At 39.3% G+C, this 23,472-nt stretch overlaps 1 protein-coding gene across 1 annotated transcript in view; it reads right to left on the bottom strand.

The window, feature by feature from the left end:
- Window positions 1–20,572, bottom strand: part of tyk2 (tyrosine kinase 2) — a 68,900-nt gene extending 48,328 nt beyond the window's left edge. Inside the window, 6 exon segments of the mRNA XM_072916025.1 lie at window positions 797–1,292; window positions 7,008–7,171; window positions 7,349–7,472; window positions 14,040–14,163; window positions 14,337–14,538; window positions 20,425–20,572. Coding sequence (XP_072772126.1) covers window positions 797–1,292; window positions 7,008–7,171; window positions 7,349–7,472; window positions 14,040–14,163; window positions 14,337–14,538; window positions 20,425–20,427 — 1,113 coding nt within the window. The 5' untranslated portion in view covers window positions 20,428–20,572.
- Window positions 20,573–23,472: the final 2,900 nt, after the last annotated feature.

Below are 23,472 nucleotides of genomic sequence, written 5' to 3'. Positions count from 1 at the left end.
TACTGTCACCACCTGTCACATCACACCCTGACTTACTTGGACTTTTTTGCTGTTTTCCTGTGTGTACTGTTTTACTTGTCTTGCGCTCCTATTTTGGTGGCTTTTTCTCTTTTTTTGGTATTTTCCTTTAGTAGTTTCATGTCTTCCTTTGAGCGATATTTCCCGCATCTACTTTGTTTTAGCAATCAAGAATATTTCAGTTGTTTTTATCCTTCTTTGTGGGGACATTGTTGATTGCCATGTCACGTTCGGATGTACATTGTCTTTGCTCCACAGTAAGTCTTTGCTGTCGTCCAGCATTCTGTTTTTCTTTACTTTGTAGCCAGTTCAGTTTTAGTTTTGTTCTGCATAGCCTTCCCTAAGCTTCAATGCCTTTTCTTAGGGGCACTCACCTTTTGTTTATGTTTGGTTTAAGCATTAGGTACCTTTTTACTCGCTGTTTCCGACATCTACAAAGCAATTATCTACCGGCTGCCACCTACTGATATGGAAGAGTATTACACGGTTACTCTGCCGAGCTCTCGACAGCACCGACACATCATTTGCAGACTATTATTACTGGTTTTCAAAAAATATATTTAACCCAAATGATGTAGACCACAAGGAAGTCTTTTACATTTAGAGAATAATAATAATAATAATAATATGACTCCTTTAATGCGTCTTATAATCCGGTGAGCCTTTTGTATGAAAATAGACCTGAATAGACCCGCTCATCGGCAGTGCGCCTTATAATCCGGTGCGCCCAATGGTTCGGAAAATACGTTAGTTTAATGAAAACTTAGATAGGTCTCACCATGTACTTGTTGTCCTGAGTGCTGATGCAGACGTCAGCCTGACTGATGGCGAGGTGAATAATGTCAGGGAAATCACAGAAGTGGATCCAGTTCTCACTCATCTGAAGTAAAAAAACCGAGGTCAGCGAAAAAAGGGATATTTAAGGCGTGATCGGACAAACCTTCTGCTGGGGTGTCCTCCACTGGATCCCCCTGGTGGCAGTGACCATTATTTCACACGCCGCTACGTGGTTATCTTCGTCCGCGTCCGCGTCCTCGTCCTGTCGCAGCCTCCGGAGGCTGGCCGAGAAGGTCTCGCTGCCGAAACGAGGCGCCAAGTACTCCAGAGTGCAGAGGTATTTGCACATGATCTCCTTGGCGTCCAGCTGCCTGCCGTCCATGTTGCGCTGGTAGGCCACCACAAATCTCCCAAACATTCGCCGGATTCGAATTTTTGTCAGGATTCTGTCTTCAGAGATGTGCTTGGCGAAAGATTTTGGGATGCAGGTTTCAAAGCTGAAGAAGAAAATCTGGATTTATTATATTCAATGCAGTAGAACGCAGAAAAGTACTGTATATAACAATCTTTTTGAAGGGGCAGTACATTACAATGTCAACTTGATTTAAGGCTGCAGCTAACGATTATTTTTCTATCGATTAATCTATAGATTATTTTTTCGATTAATCGGTTAATCTATAGATTATTTTTTTCGATTAATCTATAGATTATTTTTCCTTTTACCGATTTTTTTTAATTTAAAATGAAGAGGAAAAAATAAATGTAGGCCAGTTTTTTCAAAAGGCATGGCTTTTATTTACAAAAAAAAAAGTATGGCCACTCAGTCAACATTGACAACAACATGACAAAATATTCTGTAACAATGTAAACATTTAAAACTTTTAACATTTAACAAAATTAAAAGTAGCTTATTTGCTTTTTAATGTGCAAATATAAAAGTAAACATCCAGTGCAAATCTTAATATTCTGGAATAGTATAAGCATTTCAAAAGTAAAAGTATTGCTTATTTTGCTTTAAAATGTGCAAAAATAAAGATAAACATCCAATACAAAAAAGTGCAAAACGGAAATATTCTGTAACAAGTGTAAACATTTCAACAAAAGTAAAAGTATTGCTTATTTGCTAAAATGTGCAAAAATAAAGCTAAACATCCAATACAAAAAAGTGTACAGTGTAAACATTTCAACAAAAGTAAAAGTATTGCTTATTTTGCTTAATAACACAACAATGATAGTATGATTAAAGTGAAAGTTAATTGTTGGTTTGTACATAGTATATGTAACTGTTAATGTTGTAAAAGGTATTTGCACAACTAATTAACGTTAGCGTTTGTGACACGTCTTGTGCCGTGGGGTTCTTTCAGGACCGACAGACTGAACGCCAGACGGCTTTGCCAGGTTTACAATCTTTTAATTTTACACAAAGTCTTTTCTCTTCCAACTGCGCGGATCGCGCACCTGGGCACGATTGCGGCGTCGCTCCCGGTGCGCCCCGCCTCGCCGCTCGCTCGCCGCCGCCGCCTCTCCACAGCGTTAAAGAGGAGCGCGTCTTTGTAAACACTGAACAGGCACGCCAAACGCGCCTCTCAGAGCGAAACGGTGCTTTAGTTTATGAATTTACAACGCAGATACAAATGACACATTCATGTTTTTGTGTAATAATGACAACGTATACGCACGCGGACGATTGACTTGTTGATGGTGATGGCAAGAACGCTGTCGGGGGTTTTCTTTTCAAATGTTCGTTCATAGCCGTTGTGCTGCTATGATAGGCCATTTCCGCTCGACACAGTGTGCATACAACAACATTATTAGGCCGTTTATTGAAATACTCCCACACTTTTGACGACTTTTGGCGTGCTTTTTTCCCCTCGCTCGCATCGTCTGCTTTGCGCTCCGCCATGACAGTAAAGTAGAGTGACGTAAATATGCGACGCGCCGACGCACAAAAACGGCGTCGACGAATTTACGTAACCGATGACGTCGACTACGTCGACGTGTCGTTTCAGCCTTAACTTGATTAGGTACACCAAGTATTAGGAAAGCTAAATTAGAGAATATAGTCAGAGAATTACAGTAGTTGTTATTGTTGTGATAGGACAGATTACAACAAATAAAACTGTAAATTACGCAAAGGAAAAAAAACACCATGCGGGCCCTGGGCCTGAATTTGCCCAGGTCTGACCTATAGCCTGTTATTTGCCCACTATTCACATGTTATACACCAAAAATGTGGTTGTCTTAAATAGAATCCGAAAGCGGATGAAATATCCACATCGGTTGGCGACTGCGTCTTTCCGGCACCATACTTGCCAACCCTCCCGAATTTTCCGGGAGACTCCCGAATTTCAGTGCCTCTCCCGAAAATCTCCCGGGACAACCATTCTCCCCAATTTCTCCCGATTTCCAGCCGGACCTGAGTGAGGACATCCTGTCGTCACGTCCGCGTTTCCTTCATATAAACAGCGTGCCGGCCCAGTCACATTATAACATCTAGGGCAGGGGTCCTCAAGTACAAATCTTGAAGGTCCACAAATGGTTTTTTTGAAACAGGCTGGGTCCGTTTATTATCGGTCAAGCCTATATAATAGCAGGAGGTAGGTAGTTTAACATTTTCTTAAAATTAACAAAAATAAAATAAATGTCCAATAAAATACATGAAATATTTTCTTTGAAACAAAAATAAATAAGAACTTTGAAAAAATGTGTCCTCTGCATTTGACCCATCCCTTGATCACACCCTGGGAGGTGAGGGGAGCAGTGGGCAGCAGTGGCGCTGCGCCCGGGAATCATTTTTGGTGATTTAACCCCCAATTCCAAGCCTTGATGCTGAGTGCCAAGCAGGGAAGAATGCTGGTATGAGCTTTTAAACATAACCCGTTAACTGCTGCCAATCAAATGGTGAATAAGACACTCTTTAGGGTTCATATGTTTGTAAATCTGACTGTGATGAAGTCAGTGCCTCACCAGCCATCAACCTCACCGCACGTCACTGCTCTGTTGCTATTTGTTGTTGTGTCATAGATTTAACAAAAATCTTGCTTGATGTTTCATATGACTTTTTCAGCCTCGTGATTTCTTTTTTCTTAGCTCTGAATCATGAGGAAATGTCTCTTCAAATTCGCGGTGCTCTTTCAGATAGTGACGTTTCAGATGTTCACTTTTCACCAGAGCAACAGTACTGTTGCATATTAGACACATTGGTCTGGTACTTGCAATAGGTAGGATGAAAACATATACCGGTATTATACAAGTTAAGGAATGTAAATTAAGTATTGTTGACGTTTTTTGAAAGCATTTTTAAAGTGATTTAAAGTTAGAATTGATTGCTAACATACCTGCCAACTTTTGAAATCAGAGAAACCTAGTAGCCAGGGTCCAGGGGCCGCAGGCCCCGGTAGGTCCAGGACAAAGTCCTGGTGGGGGTTTCAGGCTTCGCCCCCCGACGCAAAATGATTATTAGCATTCAGACAGGTTAAAATGTTGCTAAAACCATCACTTTTCTATCAGTCACAGTGACTTTTCAAAACAAAAATATTACAGCAAAAATCATATGGGTTGATTGACATGTTTATTCTGTAAGCTAACTTCAATAGTTTGAAATTATTTTGACAGTTAATGCCAGTTATCCTGTCAACCTTTCACAAGACTTCAATTTGTTCATTGAAAGTATAAACACTTTTTACAGTAAACAAATGGTAAAACAGTACTAAACAATTCCATTAAAAAAAAAATTGGTGTCATTATTAACTTTCTGTCCAAGCTTGTATAATCTACTGCCTTGTTCAATTGTAAAAAATATTCTGTGCCTAAAATTCACATTTCTATCACAATTATCATACTGTAAACATGGTAAGCTAACTTCATTAAAATTAATAGTCCTGTCAATAGCATGGAATTACAATTCAAATGTAGTTTTTTTGTAAGCCTTTCAAAAGAATTCAAAATATGAAAAATTAATGACAATTAATTGAAGCCATCAGACACTTGAAAAGTGGCACATCACATCTCTAATGTAATCATTTGAACTTTTCAACAGAAATAGCACTGCAAAAATATTAAGGACATACTTCTGTATTTTGGTAGTTATGCTGTCAACATTTAACAAGATTTCTTCAACTTGGACTTGAAAGCATAAATAGTATAAACACTTTTAACAGTATAACAGTACTAAACAATTCCAATAGATAACATTGGTGTCATTACCTTTTTGTGGCTAAAATCCGAAAAACGTTGAAAGTTTTCCACTTGTATCGCTAGCAACGGCATTAGACTTGTGTTCTTTTGTCCCAACGTGGTCTTTTACATCGCTAATTCCTCCGTGTCCGATCAAAAAATCTTGTCTGCACAAGGTGCAATTCGCGTGGTTTTCACCCTTTTTGGAACGGATAATTATTCCCGGATAGGCTTTTGAATATTCTTCATGGAATGACTGCAGTTTTCTTTTCGGTTTAAGACTCGTTTGCGATTTTGATTCCATGATCGTTCGCTCGTTTGGAAACAATGGCAACAGGTGCCTCGTGCTTGGCAGCGGTGCTATAAATAGCCTCGCGCATTTTAAAAAGATTTTTTTTTTTAATTAGTGAAAAACCGTATTTTTTATCACTGCAACCGTAACCCGGAATAGGTTGATGAAAACCGTACTAATTACGGGAAAACCGGAGTAGTTGGCAGGTATGTGCTAACATTAACTGCATTGCAGGCCACCAAGAATGAGCAGATTTTTACAAGTTACAATGCAAAAAATAAAAAAACCTTTTGTCTTCTTGTCTCTCATAATGATGGCGAACGATAGGCAAAATTCCCCAAAAAAGTGCAGTTACCCTTTAATGTTAAGGATTTTTGTGATTTCTAATCGTTTGTGAGGGCACCAAAGGGACTTCTGTGTGTGTGTGTGCATGTTGGCAAAGCATCACATACAGCACAGTTGAGCTTGTCGTTGTTGTTTCAGCTTGTTAATAAAGAGAAAGTTGTGTTGTACTGTATAGTACTTTATATTGTGTACAAACTAGAGATGCGCGGTTTGCGGGCACAACCGCGGAGTCCGCGGATTATCCGCGGATCGGGCGGATGAAATTTAAAAAAATTAGATTTTATCCGCGGATCGGGTCGGGCGGTTGAAATAAAAAAAAATTAGATTTTATATAGATTCAGGCGGGTGGCAGTTAAACCAATTGGGAAATATATATACATAGTTAAATGTTGTTACCCACATACGAAAAACGAGCAGGCACCTGCTGCAAATGACACAACAGAAGAAAAAAAAAAAGAAAAGATGGACACTTTTACGGAGCGGAGAAGGCCCCCGACGCCTCGCCGGGGTCCGGGACCGAGGCCCCTTCCCCCGAGAGGGCCCCACCGGGAGCCGTAGCTGAGGCGATCCGCGAGAAGGGCCCGACGCACGTCCAGGGTCACCACCGCGCCCACCGCACCGACACCCCGCCTCGTCCGCCTTCGCCGCGGCCGGCGTCACGCGCAGCAGGTAAGCAGCTTACCTGCCCGCCACCCCTGTGGCCGGGGGCGCGTAACAGGGGTCACTCCGCGCGCAGTGCGCTCACGAAAGGGGTGGGGCTCACCCTGGTTGATATAGACAGCAGGACGGTGGCCATGGAAGTTGGAACCCGCTAAGGAGTGTGTAACAACCCACCTGCCGAATCAACTAGCCCTGAAAATGGATGGCGCTGGAGCGTCGGGCCCATACCCGGCCGTCGCCGGCAGCGAGACGCGCTTGGAGGTGCGCTCAGCGCGGCTCCCATATGATTGCGCACTGGTGTGCGTCTGGGTCGTGACAGCGTGGCACGCGAATGTCTGTGCTGCATTGGATCAGTCTCCTTTCTTTAACAGGCAAAAGCTTTATAACCTCACTAATGCCTTGCATCGTCTATATTAGATATATAACAACGGGCGGGTGCGGGCGGATGGCGGGCGGGTGCGGTTCTGATCAAATGTTACATCGGGTGGATGGCGGATGGTTGACGACTTTCTGATGCGGTTGCGGATGAAATAATTGCCTATCTGCGCATCTCTAGTACAAACCTTCACTAAAATATGGACTTTTGTTGAAGCTGCAACCCATTATTCACATTTACATTGTCTCTTATGGAGGAATTTGCTTCAATATACAAACATTTCTATTTACGAACCCTGTTCAATAAGCAATTAAGTCTTCCCCTGTATGTGTGTACAAATAGCAGCCCATGTTAACTTCCCACCTGGTCTTTTTAGCCACGCTTCCCAAGGTGCGGCCAGTCTGCAGCGCCAGGTGCATGAGGTGCAGCACGGCCATGCCCAGGCACTCGTTGTGGAAGCGACTTCGCTCCTCCTCCGAGTCCACCTTTTTCATTTCCATCATTTCATTGACAAAGTCATATTTGGCCTGTTGGAGGGTTACAGGAAGTGAGGAGAGAGAGCGAAAGACGATCAGAACCACAAAAGCGCATGTGGTGAGAAGTGTGAGACACGTACACACACGCACACACGCACACACACACACACACACACACACACACACACACACACACACACACACACACACACACACACACACACACACCTGGGCAAATAAATACTCCACTGATGTGATTTCAAGCAGAGGTGCGTCACCGCCACCGCCGACAGCAAAACGAGTCACAAGCGGCTCGCTGTCGTTTAGTCCGTGCCAGTTGCGAAAGTAAAACCTGCACACAAAGACACACAATATTGTTGACAACGCGCTTCAGTCACATTTAGGCCAGAGTCACACTTCTGTAGCTACAAACCCCAAAAGCAGTGAAGTTGTCACGTTGTGTAAATGGTAAATAAAAAGAGAATAAAATCCTTTTCAACTTATATTCAATTGAATAGACTGCAAAGACAAGATATTTCATGTTCACACTGAGAAACTTTGCAAATAACTTAGAATTGAATGGCAGCAACACATTGCAAAAAATACATTTTTACCACTGTGTTACATGGCCTTTCCTTTTAACAACACTCAGTAAAGGTTTGGGAGCTGAGGAGACACATTTTTGAAGTGGAATTCTTTCCCATTCTTGCTTGATGTACAGCTTAAGTTGTTCAACAGTCTCCCTTCTCATATTTTAGCCTTCACTAGAGATGCGCGGATAGGCAATTATTTCATCCGCAACCGCATCAGAAAGTCGTCAACCATCCGCCATCCACCCGATGTAACATTTGATCAGAACCGCACCCGCCCGCATCCGCCCGTTGTTATATATCTAATATAGACGATGCAAGGCATTAGTGAGGTTATAAAGCTTTTGCCTGTTAAAGAAAGGAGACTGATCCAATGCAGCACAGACATTCGCGTGCCACGCTGTCACGGCCCAGACGCACACCAGTGCGCAATCATATGGGAGCCGCGCTGAGCGCACCTCCAAGCGCGTCTCGCTGCCGGCGACGGCCGGGTATGGGCCCGACGCTCCAGCGCCATCCATTTTCAGGGCAGGTGGGTTGTTACACACTCCTTAGCGGGTTCCGACTTCCATGGCCACCGTCCTGCTGTCTATATCAACCAGGGTGAGCCCCACCCCTTTCGTGAGCGCACTGCGTGCGGAGTGACCCCTGTTACGCGCCCCCGGCAACAGGGGTGGCGGGCAGGTAAGCTGCGCGGGCGGAGCGCGCGGAGTGACCCCTGTTACGAGCCCCCGGCCACGGGGGTGGCGGGCAGGTAAGCTGCTTACCTGCTGCGCGTGACGCCGGCCGCGGCGAAGGCGGACGAGGCGGGGTGTCGGTGCGGTGGGCGCGGTGGTGACCCTGGACGTGCGTCGGGCCCTTCTCGCGGATCGCCTCAGCTACGGCTCCCGGTGGGGCCCTCTCGGGGGAATGGGCCTCGGTCCCGGACCCCGGCGAGGCGTCCCTTCTCCGCTCCGTAAAAGTGTCCATCTCTTTTTTTTTCTTTTTCTTCTGTTGTGGCATATGCTGCAGGTGCCTGCTCGTTTTTCGTATGTGGGTAACAACATTTAACTATGTATATATATTTCCCAATTGGTTTAACTGCCACCCGCTTGAATCTATTTAAAATCTAATTTTTTTTTATTTCAACCGCCCGGCCCGACCCGACACGACCCGCGGATAAAATCTAATTTTTTTTAATTTCATCCGCCCGATCCGCGGATAATCCGCGGACTCCGCGGTTGTGCCCGCAAACTGCGCATCTCTAGCCTTCACACATTTTCAATGTCTGGACTACAGGCAGGCCAGTCTAGTACCCGCACTGCTTTTATACCCAATCATGGCACCCACTTGTTCCCAATTAGCCTGTTCACCTGTTCCAAATAAGTCTTTGATGAGCATTCCTCAACTTTCTCACTCTTTTTTGCCAATTGTGCCAGCTTTTTTGAAACATGTTGCAGGCAAAATGACCAGTGTGAACATGAAATATCTTGTCTTTGCAGTCTATTCAATTGAATATAAGTTGAAAAGGATTTGTTGTATTCTCTTTTTATTTACCATTTACACAACCTGACAACTTCACTGCTTTTGGGTTATCCAAAAAATTGTATTCGCATCCAAATCGTGATTAGTTATTCCAATTTTTTTTTTTTTTTTTTTTTTAAAGAATAAATCCTGAGAAAATCTCTTTTTAGGCCATCGCTGCCTTTACTAGCTGTGCATATACGCGATCCTTCAGCAGCCAAGAGGAGCTTTTGGAAACTGTTTTGAAAAAGTTTTACTATCATTTTTTTGACCAAATAATACATTGTGAGAATCAGTGAGATTTGGTTTGAATCAAGAATTGATTCTCAATCGATTTGTCACCTTAAGTATCAGAATCAAATGGAATCGTGAGTTGTTGTAAGATGCCCATTCCTGATATTCACTACCTTAGATTTGACAAAAAAGCTTCCAAAAATATACTTCTAAAGAGCAACAGCCCTGTTCTCTCACATGTTATGGCTTCCTGTGCACTTAAGATGTGACTTTAAGGTTGTACTACTTAGGTATAAAATACCAAAGGGTCTATCTTGCTGATTGTATTGTACCATATGTCCTGGCAAGAAATCTGTTTTCTAAGAACTCCGGATTATTAGTGATTCCCAGGGCCCAAAAAAAGTCTGTGTGCTATAGAGCGTTTTCCTGTAATGTACTCTGGAATGTTCTAGCAGTAACAGTTAGAGATGCTACCTCAGTAGTCCCATCTTAAAACTCATTTGTATACTCTAGCCTTTAAATAGACCCCTCTTTTAGACCAGTTGATCTGCCGTCTCTCTTCTCTGCTCTGCCCCCCTCTCCTGCGTGGAGAGGTTATCAGGTGACCACAGATGATGCGCTAGCTGTCCAAAGTCGGGACCCAGGGTGGACCACTCATCTGTGCATCAGTTGATGACGTCTCTGCGCTGCTGACCTGTCTCCACTCAAGATGATCTCCTGCTGGCCCCACTATGGACTGGACTCTCACTATTATGTTAGATCCACTATGGACTGGACTCTCACTATTATGTTAGATCCACGATGGACTGGACTCTCACACTATTATGTTAGATCCACCATGGACTGGACTCTCACACTATTATGTTAGATCCACTATGGACTGGACTCTCACACTATTATGTTAGATCCACTATGGACTGGACTCTCACTATTATGTTAGATCCACTATGGACTGGACTCTCACACTATTATGTTAGATCCACTATGGACTGGACTCTCACACTATTATGTTAGATCCACTATGGACTGGACTCTCACTATTATGTTAGATCCACTATGGACTGGACTCTCACACTATTATGTTAGATCCACGATGGACTGGACTCTCACTATTATGTTAGATCCACTATGGACTGGACTCTCACACTATTATGTTAGATCCACTATGGACTGGACTCTCACACTATTATGTTAGATCCACGATGGACTGGACTCTCACACTATTATGTTAGATCCACCAAAGGGAGTCCTTATGCAATGGGACATAAGGACCTATTGAATTTCTAAGGTTTTATTATTCTTTATTCTTCCGTCGCCACATTAAACTGTAATTTGACCCACTTAGCATGCTTCAAAACTCACCATATTTGACCCACACATCAGGATCTGCGAAAATTGCCTTTTAAAAAAAAAAACGAACCACAAAACTCAAAATTGCGCTCTAGCGCCCCCTAGGGGAAAAAAAACTAGACTGCCTGTAACTCCCACTAGGAAGGTCGGAGAGACATGAAACAAAAACCTCTATGTAGGTCTGACTCAGACCTAGATTTTATAATGGTACATTCTCGGGCTAAAATCAACAGGAAGTTGGCAATTCCCCCTTCAAGACAAAAAAGTACTAAAAACAGTCACTTTTGCCTCTTTGAGCTGTAATTTGACCCCCTTAACATGCTTCAAAACTCACCAAACTGAACGCACACATCAGGACTGGCAAAAATTGCGATCTAATAAAAAAAACCTAACCCCAAATCTCAAAATTGCGCTCTACCGCAATTTTTGAATAAATCGCAGAAAAAACTGCTCCTCGGAAGAAAAAAATGACAAAACTGCCTGTAACTCCCACTGGGAAGGTCGGAGAGACATGAAACAAAAACCTCTATGTAGGTCTCACTTAGCACTGCATTTCATAAATTGACAACCCCCAGCAAAAATCAACAGAAAGTTTGCTATTCCCCCTTCAAAACAAAATTTTTGTAAAAACCGGTCACCTTTCTTCAAACATTATCTCCTCTGAGCGCGTTTGTTGTTTCAGCTTCAAACTAACACAGGAGAGAGATTGAACCCTTCTGATTAAAAGTTGGCGAAAGAGTTTTGATACCTGCTCCGGTTTTGATTTTATGACCCTTCAAAGAGCCGCTGCGCTGATGCTGCTGCGCTGCTGTTTTTTTAAGATGGCTGCTTAAAAGCAGGAAGCACCAACGTGCCCACACAATGCAGACTAGGTAGGTACACTAGACAAAAGTCTTGGGACACTTCAGACTAAAAGTAGACAAAAGTATTGGGACATTTAGGACTAGCACCTGCCAAATCCGCGGGCCCGACCAACGCTGCTTGCAGCTTTAATTTCACCTTTTTTTTTGTTAAGTACATAACTCCACATGTGTTCATTCATAGTTTTGATGTGACAATCTGACTGCCTGTAACTCCCACTAGGAAGGTCAGAGAGACATGAAACAAAAACCTCTATGTAGGTCTGACTCAGACCTAGATTTTATAATGGTACATTCTCGGGCTAAAATCAACAGGAAGTTGGCAATTCCCCCTTCAAGACAAAAAAGTACTAAAAACAGTCACTTTTGCCTCTTTGAGCTGTAATTTGACCCCCTTAACATGCTTCAAAACTCACCAAACTGAACGCACACATCAGGACTGGCAAAAATTGCGATCTAATAAAAAAAACCTAACCCCAAATCTCAAAATTGCGCTCTACCGCAATTTTTGAATAAATCGCAGAAAAAACTGCTCCTCGGAAGAAAAAAATGACAAAACTGCCTGTAACTCCCACTGGGAAGGTCGGAGAGACATGAAACAAAAACCTCTATGTAGGTCTCACTTAGCACTGCATTTCATAAATTGACAACCCCCAGCAAAAATCAACAGAAAGTTTGCTATTCCCCCTTCAAAACAAAATTTTTGTAAAAACCGGTCACCTTTCTTCAAACATTATCTCCTCTGAGCGCGTTTGTTGTTTCAGCTTCAAACTAACACAGGAGAGAGATTGAACCCTTCTGATTAAAAGTTGGCGAAAGAGTTTTGATACCTGCTCCGGTTTTGATTTTATGACCCTTCAAAGAGCCGCTGCGCTGATGCTGCTGCGCTGCTGTTTTTTTAAGATGGCTGCTTAAAAGCAGGAAGCACCAACGTGCCCACACAATGCAGACTAGGTAGGTACACTAGACAAAAGTCTTGGGACACTTCAGACTAAAAGTAGACAAAAGTATTGGGACATTTAGGACTAGCACCTGCCAAATCCGCGGGCCCGACCAACGCTGCTTGCAGCTTTAATTTCACCTTTTTTTTTGTTAAGTACATAACTCCACATGTGTTCATTCATAGTTTTGATGTGACAATCTGACTGCCTGTAACTCCCACTAGGAAGGTCAGAGAGACATGAAACAAAAACCTCTATGTAGGTCTGACTCAGACCTAGATTTTATAATGGTACATTCTCGGGCTAAAATCAACAGGAAGTTGGCAATTCCCCCTTCAAGACAAAAAAGTACTAAAAACAGTCACTTTTGCCTCTTTGAGCTGTAATTTGACCCCCTTAACACGCTTCAAAACTCACCAAACTGAACGCACACATCAGGACTGGCAAAAATTGCGATCTAATAAAAAAAACCTAACCCCAAATCTCAAAATTGCGCTCTACCGCAATTTTTGAATAAATCGCAGAAAAAACTGCTCCTCGGAAGAAAAAAATGACAAAACTGCCTGTAACTCCCACTGGGAAGGTCGGAGAGACATGAAACAAAAACCTCTATGTAGGTCTCACTTAGCACTGCATTTCATAAATTGACAACCCCCAGCAAAAATCAACAGAAAGTTTGCTATTCCCCCTTCAAAACAAAATTTTTGTAAAAACCGGTCACCTTTCTTCAAACATTATCTCCTCTGAGCGCCTTTGTTGTTTCAGCTTCAAACTAACACAGGAGAGAGATTGAACCCTTCTGATTAAAAGTTGGCGAAAGAGTTTTGATACCTGCTCCGGTTTTGATTTTATGACCCTTCAAAGAACCGCTGCGCTGATGCTGCTGCGCTGCTGTTTTTTTATTTTAAGATGGCTGCTTAAAAGCAGGATGCACCAGCGTGCCCACACAATGCAGACTAGGTAGGTACACTAGACAAAAGTATTGGGACACTTATGACTATCACTGGACAAAAGTATTGGGACACTTAAGCCGAAAACTGGACAAAAGTATTGGGACACTTGGGACTACAACTTGACAAAAGTATTGGGACACTTACGACTAAAAGTAGACAACAGTATTGGGAAACTTAGGACTACCACTGGACAAAAGTATTGGGACACTTACACTGGACAAAAGTATTGGGACACTTGGGACTAAAACTTGACAAAAGTATTGGGACACTTAGGACTAGCACCTGCCAAATACGCGGGCCCGACCAATGCTGCTTGCAGCTTTAATAGTCATTTCTTTTTGCTTCTTGTGATCATTTTCACACTGGGGTTGAAGTTTAAACTCAAGCGCACCAGAGATCGCTTGCAAAGGGAAGAAAGACAGCTTGCGAGAGGCTAGGTGCAAACGAGGCGTATCAGAGCAAGCAGAAAAGGCAGCGGTGTGACTTACCTCATTCTGTAGTGCAGCACCAGACGGGAGTGTTCCTCTGGGTTGAAGACGTGGTTAGGACTGTACCAGCAGCGGGACAGAGGCTCGTACAGTGCAAACAGCACGTGGAAGACAGGAGTTACACCTGGTGACAAAACATCACCACATATTATCATCCATTAGGGAAAACCACAACCACACTTCATATTATCATCCTTTAGGAAAAAAACTCATCATCATCACACTTCATATTATCATGGATTATGAAAAAACCTTATCATCATCATATTATCATGGATTATGGAGTTGATGTCTCACCCACAGCCTCCGCAGACAAAATACACAGCTGCTCTGCGTTGACCTTGTCTGATGTCACATGGGACAAATAACGCTCTCCATCTGGGCTCCAGAAGAGGTAAACATGGATGCCGGGACCCTGAGGGGCCTCAAGAAGCTCTGGACGGGACCTGTGGTTGGAACGCTTCCATGACCGCCATCTTCCAGGCATGACGCCACACCACTGACACACACACACACACACACACATAATTGTTTAGCTAGAAACACATAGTACACAACAATGTATACAAATAAGAGTGCACTTGTGATATTTAGCTGGTTTTTGATCAAAAAATGTCATTAGTCACAAATTAAGAAATACATATTGAACAAAAGTAAACAGTGACTATGACTTCATTCTTCTAAAATAATGAGTTTCACCCCTCATATTGAAACCATATTCTCATAAACTATAACATTTTCTATTAATATGAACTTTTTTCTTGCGCAATTTTATGTTTTCTAGTGGAATTTTTTCCGTCCAATTTAATATATGTTTTTTTCTTTTGATGGTTCTGTTAGAATAATGTATATTTTTTATGTCATGTTTTTTTTGTATAATCTTTAAGGCTGAAACGACGTCATCGGTTACGTAAATACGTCGACGCCGTTTTTGTGCGTCGGCGCGTCGCATATTTACGTCACTCTACTTTACTGTCATGGCGGAGCGCAAAGCAGACGATGCGAGCGAGGGGAAAAAAGCAGGCCAAAAGTCGTCAAAAGTGTGGGAGTATTTCAATAAACGGCCTAATAATGTTGTTGTATGCACACTGTGTCGAGCGGAAATGGCCTATCATAGCAGCACAACGGCTATGAACGAACATTTGAAAAGAAAACCCCCGACAGCGTTCTTGCCATCACCATCAAGTCAATCGTCCGCGTGCGTATACGTTGTCATTATTACACAAAAACATGAATGTGTCATTTGTATCTGCGTTGTAAATTCATAAACTAAAGCACCGTTTCGCTCTGAGAGGCGCGTTTGGCGTGCCTGTTCAGTGTTTACAAAGACGCGCTCCTCTTTAACGCTGTGGAGAGGCGGCGGCGGCGAGCGAGCGGCGAGGCGGGGCGCGCCGGGAGCGACGCCGCAATCGTGCCCAGGTGCGCGATCCGCGCAGTTGGAAGAGAAAAGACTTTGTGTAAAATTAAAAGATTGTAAACCTGGCAAAGCCGTCTGGCGTTCAGTCTGTCGGTCCTGAAAGAACCCCACGGCACAAGACGTGTCACAAACGCTAACGTTAATTAGTTGTGCAAATACCTTTTACAACATTAACAGTTACATATACTATGTACAAACCAACAATTAACTTTCACTTTAATCATACTATCATTGTTGTGTTATTAAGCAAAATAAGCAATACTTTTACTTTTGTTGAAATGTTTACACTGTACACTTTTTTGTATTGGATGTTTAGCTTTATTTTTGCACATTTTAGCAAATAAGCAATACTTTTACTTTTGTTGAAATGTTTACACTGTTGTTACAGAATATTTCCGTTTTGCACTTTTTTGTATTGGATGTTTATCTTTATTTTTGCACATTTTAAAGCAAAATAAGCAATACTTTTACTTTTGAAATGCTTATACTATTCCAGAATATTAAGATTTGCACTGGATGTTTACTTTTATATTTGCACATTAAAAAGCAAATAAGCTACTTTTAATTTTGTTAAATGTTAAAAGTTTTAAATGTTTACATTGTTACAGAATATTTTGTCATGTTGTTGTCAATGTTGACTGAGTGGCCATACTTTTTTTTTTGTAAATAAAAGCCATGCCTTTTGAAAAAACTGGCCTACATTTATTTTTTCCTCTTCATTTTAAATAAAAAAAAAAATCGGTAAAAGGAAAAATAATCTATAGATTAATCGAAAAAATAATCTATAGATTAACCGATTAATCGAAAAAAATAATCTATAGATTAATCGATAGAAAAATAATCGTTAGCTGCAGCCCTAATAATCTTAATGTTTATGCTCACATCATGATTTTTTTCTTGTATGATTTCTCGTTTTTTCCACATCATTTTCACATCACTTTGTTACACGGTGTGTGTTTCTCATACCAAACAAAATCTTTTTTCTATTTAAAAAAAAAAAGGTATTTCTTTACCTTTATTTTCTATGGATCAATTATATTTGTTTTCCCTCATAATATTAGACACTTATTATCTGAACAATATAAATGTTGTCATATTAAAACAATATTAATTGTATACTACAAAATCATAACTTAAAGCATCATTTAATTTTTTCACAAAATCTCAAAACATTATAATAAAAATAATGTAATATGTTCTCTTAATATTACAACTTGTGTTGAGTACAATTTTCAAGTTCTGCTTACAACTATTTTTAATAACAATTTCATGTATCATTTCAAATTTAAAAATACAAATTGATATTATTAATTAAAAAAATACGACCTTATTCTTGTAATAATGAAACCCTTATTTTCATTTGATTTCTTACGTAATATAAACACATTATTATCAGAACATTATATATTATTCTTATCATTATAACAATAACAATTACATGTTCAATTTTTTTTCGACTACATTTTTTACGTTTTTTGTCAAAATATTAGAACATTATTATTACCTTTAAATAATTATATATTTTCTGTAGGGCTGTCAAAATTAACAAGTTAATTCATGTCATTAAACACACAAAAAAGATTGCATTAATCATGTGCACTTATGTGAATAAAGCTGTATAATAGACTGTATTTATATTATTCACATGTGAATAATGCTGTATAATAGACTGTATTTATATTATTCACATGTGAATAATGCTGTATAATAGACTGTATTTATATTATTCACATGTAAAAAAATACCTAAGAGTTTATTGTCTATTGTGAGCGAACTGTGGTGCTAAATTTCCCCCAGGAATCAATAAAGTACTTTCTATTCTATTCTCTTCACTTGGATTTATTATGCAATTCATTTTACCTTAACCATTAAACGTTCAGTAAACAGATCAATGCATACGTTAGTAAAAAAAAAATGAGTGAAGAGACTCCGACTGGTAAATTTCACTCCAAATTACAGCCTATAGGAGCTTTAGATCAAATAGTTACCAAAGTTATGTGCAAATAAATGTGATGCATTCAAGAAAAACATTTGAAAAAGTTCCTGGTTGACATTGTGTCAATAAAACTGCATTTGTGTACAAATATTTCAATTTTGCAGGCCAGTAATCACCTGTGATTAATCCAAATTCAAAAACGTAATTCATGTGATCAAAAAAAAAACTATCATAATTTCATAATGTCAAATACCATTTTCAACTTACAGTATTCATAAAAATTCTACGTACAGTTTCAAGTCTTTTTTTCTTGTAATAATACGATTTCATATTACGGTATTTTTCGGACTATAAGTTGCAGTTTTTTTTCATAGTTTGGTCGGGGGCGCGACTTATACTCAGGAGCGACTTATGTGTGAAATGATTAACACATTAGCCTAAAATATCAAATAATATTATTGATCTCATTCACGTAAGAGACTAGACGTATAAGATTTCATGGGATTTAGCGATTAGGAGTGACAGATTGTATAGCATGTTCTATATGTTATAGTTATTTGAATGACTCTTACCATAATATGTTACGTTAACATACCAGTTGCTTATTTATGCCTCATATAACGTACACTTATTCAGCCTGTTGTTCACTATTCTTCATTTATTTTAAATTGCCTTTCAAATGTCTATTCTTGCTGTTGGCTTTTATCAAATACATTTCCCCAAAAAATCCGACTTATACTCCAGTGTGACTTATATATGTTTTCTTTCTTTTTCTTTTCTTTCTTTAGTTTATTTGGAACATGAACACACTTACATCATAATACATCACACAATTTCATATCATTTCATTTTACGTCATGCCCGAAAAGGAGTAGGAAGAAGCAAAGCTTATTTAATCCTACCCCTTTCCCACTTCAAAGCGTTTACAAATATATAGAATCATTTACTGACCTTTTTATATAATAAAATAACATCTATGAATTAGTATACAACAGTTTTGTAATATGTAATTAATTAATTAATTCAGTCATTAACATACTGAGATGAAGAATATCTTATTTTCAATAAGGTTGAAAGTATTTCTCATAATTCTTCTTTTTTGTACTCTGTAAGCACTATTATTTTGAACAACCTCTTAAACTGGATCATATCAGTACAATTTTTAACTTCTTTACTTCATCCATTCCATCATTTAATTCCACATACTGATATGCTAAAAGTTCTAAGTGTTGTACGTGCATATAAATGTTTTAAATTATTTTTTCCTCTAAGGTTATATTTCTCCTCTTTAGTTGAGAAGAATTGTTGTACATTCTTTGGTAGCAGGTTATAGTTTGCTTTGTACATCATTTTAGCTCTTTGCAATTTTACCAAATCACCAAACTTTAATATTTCTGACTTAATAAATAAATGTTCTCTATATCCAACATGATGTATTATTCTAACTGATCTTTTTTGTAACGCGGTTAGCGAATGTAGCGCACATTTGTAGTTATTTCCCCATATTTCTGCACAATAACTCAGATATGGTAACACTAGCGAGCAGTAGAGAATATGTAGTGATTTTTGGCCCAGGACATATTTTGCTTTATTCATTATTGAAATGTTTTTTGCCACCTTATGTTGTATGTTTTGTATATGAGATTTCCAGTTCATTTGATCATCTATTAATACTCCCAAAAATCTAGTTTCTTTTACCCTTTCTATGTCTACTCCGTCTATTTGTATTTGTGTATGATGCTCTTTTCTACTATTACCAAATAGCATTATTTTAGTTTTACTGAGATTCAAAGATAGTCTGTTTTTGTCAAACCATCTTTTTAATTTGTTCATTTCTTCTGTTATTATTTGTATTATCTTCTGTGTGCTCTCTCCTGAACAGAAAGCAGTTGTGTCGTCTGCAAATAAAACCAACTTTAAGTCCTTCGTAACCTTACAAATGTCGTTTATATAAAGATTGAACAATCTTGGTCCCAGTATTGACCCCTGGGGTACACCACAGGATATATCTAGCTGTGTTGACATATTTTCACCCATCTTTACATATTGCTTCCTGTTGGTTAAATAACTTCTTACCCAATTCAATACCAAACCTCTGATGCCATATCGTTCTAATTTTCGTATTAAAATATCATGATTAATTGTGTCAAATGCTTTGAATACTGCGGCCGCACATTCTTTACCATCTATTGCATTGGTCATTTCCTCTGTTATTTTGGTTAGTGCTATTGATGTTGAGATATTTGCTCGGAATCCATATTGGTTCTCCACAAGCGTCCCACTTTTGTTAATAAATAAATCTAATCGACTATTGAATAATTTTTCCAAGATTTTGGAGAATTGTGGAAGTAATGAAACTGGTCTGTAGTTAGTAAACTGGTGTACGTCACCATTCTTATAAATTGGTACGACTTTTGCAATTTTCATTATATCAGGGAATTTACCGGTTAAAAATGATACATTGGTGATATATGTCAGAGGTTCTGAAATGTCTTGTATAACCTTTTTTATCGTTACCATATCTATTCCATTCTGTTTTATCTTATATGTTTTTTTTTTCCTTCTTTATTATGCATTTTCGGCAGGTGCGACTTATACTCCGAAAAATACGGTACTGTTTTTTTTTTAAATACTACTTTATTCTAGTAATAATGTCCCCTTATTTTCATAATCACAACTTAAATCAATTAATTGTATTTTGCCCATTCTTACTTTCTTTTTCTTCTAATACTCTTCTTTGTAAGAATATCCAGGCCCAAATAATAATGATATACAATAATAACAATAATGACGTCACACACAACTAGCAATAAAACATCCACATAACGACCTACATTAACGGAACATTTCGGACTTTAAGACTGATATAATAGAGTATGTCTATGAATATAATGAAATTAAAAATTAAAAACCGCATACGGAAATGCTCTCATTGTTAGTTAGTTAGACAAAATACATTTCAAGTAGGACTTTGAGTTTGACTTGTACATCTTTCTTTACACCGCCATAATGGCAAGAGGAAAAGAGCTCACCATTGAACGCGGCTGTGCGGGCAGAAGTTGTCGAAAAGAAGTTGTTGAAAAGAGGTTAGCATTGAACGCGGCTGTGCGGCCAGAAAGTTGTCGAAAAGAAAAAGTTTTCACCAAGCTTCTTTTTACCTCATCTTGGCCTCTTACTTCCTGAAACCAATAACCGGAAGTGACGTGTCATAGACCGAGTGAGCATGCGCAAAACACACTAAAAAAAACAACAAAACAAAACATCGGTCATAATTAAATATTTAAAGTAGCTTATAGTATATTATACTTTATGATTAAAATAAAGAAAGTAATTACTGTATGTCGTATAATAAAAACATTGTCGGAGACTAAATGCTGTTTAAGTTAATTCACATTGTATGGAAGGTGCTTTATGTTTATTCAGTCAAAAGGGGACTATTTACTTTATTGGCGTAATACGAAAATGTATATATTGCATGCTTAGAATAAAAATAAGGTACACTATATTTGTAATTATTACATTTGTCTGAATAATTTGATGACGTACTATTTTATACTGCTTTAAAACAGTGAAGATTACGTAACTGTTTAATTGATATATGGCGGAAGGATCTGTGTGGTAATAAGGTTTGGACAGTCAGGTATGGTGGGAGCGAGCCACACAGTTTGTTGACCCTACTCTTACTTTTTCTAACTCTTTCTTACTGTAACAAACTCTTTATTTTGCCATTCATTTGTTCCCACATCGTTATTGTTTTACATTTTTGAATGATTAGGTCACACTTGCCAACCTTGAGACCTCCGATTTCGGGAGGTGAGGGGGTGGGGGCGTGGTCGGGGGTGGGGCAGGGCGTGGTTGAGGGCGTGGTTAAGAGGGGAGGAGTATATTGACAGCTAGAATTCAAGAAGTCAAGTATTTCATATATATATATATATATATATATATATATATATATATATGTATGTGTGGGGAAAAAAATCACAAGACTATTTCATCTCTACAGGCCTGTTTCATGAGGGGGGGTACCCTCAATCATCAGGAGATTTTAATGGGAGCATTCGCATACCATGGTTTATATAGGGCACAGAGTGGGTGGGTACAGGCTGGCCTAGGGGCGTGGTGATTGGCTCATGTGTTACCTAGGAGGTGTTTCCGTCTATGGCGGCATGCTGTTACAATTTCGCTGCGCTTGTTGAGGGATGACAGGTCTGGACGGTAAATAATAAACAGTTTCTCTTTCAAGCATAGGTTGCATCTTTTATTACCACTATTGTAAGGTGTGCTGGATGCAAGAATTTGCCATGTTATTGAATATTCAACATTATTGTCTTTGAGGTCCCAAATGTGTTTGCTGAGTTCTGTGGTATTCCGCAGGTTTTGGTTCCTGAAAGAAGCCTTGTGATTGTTCCATCTGGTTTTAAACTCTCCCTCGGTTAATCCTACATATGTGTCGGATGTGTTAATGTCCTTGCGTGTTACCTTAGATTGGTAGACAACTGATGTTTGTAAGCACCCCCCGTTGAGAGGGCAATCAGGTTTCTTTCGACAGTTACATCCTTTGTTGGTTTTGGAGTCGCTCTGTCTGGGGGCCGACGGCTCATTTGCAATTGTTTTGTTGTGGTTTGAGATGATTTGTCGTATATTGTTCATACAGCTGTAGCTCAATTTCATGTTGTTCTTGTTGAATACTTTTCTTAGGGTGTTGTCTTTGGGAAAGTGTTTGTCAATCAGATTGAGGAATTTGTGTCCAATGTTAGTTGAGACGTTTTTGCTGTATGGGGGGTTGTACCAGATGATGTCGTTTCGTTTTCTGTTCTTTTTTGGCTGGTTTCCTGGCGTGGGTTCATAGGTGAGGGTGAAATTGTATCCGCTTTCATCAAGGGCTTTTTGGTACGGGGGGGTTGCTTGGTCAAATTCAGCTATATATATATATATATATATATATATATATATATATATATATATATATATATCTACATCCTGAAAATATGCAAACAAAACTGTGTTTAGATAATTGATACTTCAAACTTGCATAAATAAATATTAAAGAATATAACATAACTTGGCTTCTGAGAGCTTCAAAATGTAATGAATAAAATGCTAAAGTTGTTGATAAACAAGCAATTATTTTAATAATTAAATATGGTCATTTTAAATGAATTATTATGATAATTTAAAATTAATTATTTCAAATATGTTTATTTTAATGTATAATTCTAATGCCTGGATGTAATGAGTCAGAAAAAAATACAAATAAAAATCCAATTAATTTTGATGTTTTTAGCAAAATATATAAATATATTTTTATTTTTTTAATTAATAAACATATTTATTTGTAGGTAAGATAAACATAATAATACAATTTATCTCTAGTCTGGATGATTTATTTCTTGTCACCCAGTTGTCCTCCCGTTGTGAAAAAAGGCTGTCCTCACTCAGGTCGGCATGGAGCTGGAGGGGGCGTGGCCTCCAGCTCCGGCTGAAAATCGGGTGGTTTTCGGGAGAGGCGCTGAATTTCGGGAGTCTCCCGGAAAATTCGGGAGGGTTGGCAAGTATGGATTAGGTTGACAAGTAAACGTTACAAAACGAAGAGGAGCGTCAAGCTAAGGAAACTACACACATATTTGTTATATAATAGAAGCTGCATATTCACCAGTTTACACTGCTGCTTTTAAAGACCCGTACTGCGCCAACGAGTCAAAGATCGTCTATGCGACAGGGGCATGCTGCTGTTTAGTAAGCACCATCTGCCAAAGATCCAAGAGAACTCTGCTGTTTTCAAAGACGACACTAGTCAAAGGTCTGATATTACAGGAACACTCTGCTGCATCTAAAAACTTACTGCAAAAACACTATTCACATTATTTTATATTGGATAGGAGAACTGCTGTTTTTAAGACCTACAGCAAAACAGAAGTCAAAGATCCTTCATACGACCGGAGCACCCTGTTGTTTTAAAGACCTGCAACAAAAACATAAATATTGACAGGAGCACTCAGCTGTTTTGAGGGTGTAGTGCAAAAACACTGGTCAAAGATCCTATATTTAACAGAAGCACGCTACTGTTTTAAAAGACACTT

Source organism: Nerophis lumbriciformis, linkage group LG24 (assembly GCF_033978685.3).
Source record: "Nerophis lumbriciformis linkage group LG24, RoL_Nlum_v2.1, whole genome shotgun sequence".
Lineage (NCBI taxonomy): Eukaryota > Metazoa > Chordata > Actinopteri > Syngnathiformes > Syngnathidae > Nerophis > Nerophis lumbriciformis.
This window is presented reverse-complemented; position numbering and strand designations above follow the sequence as displayed.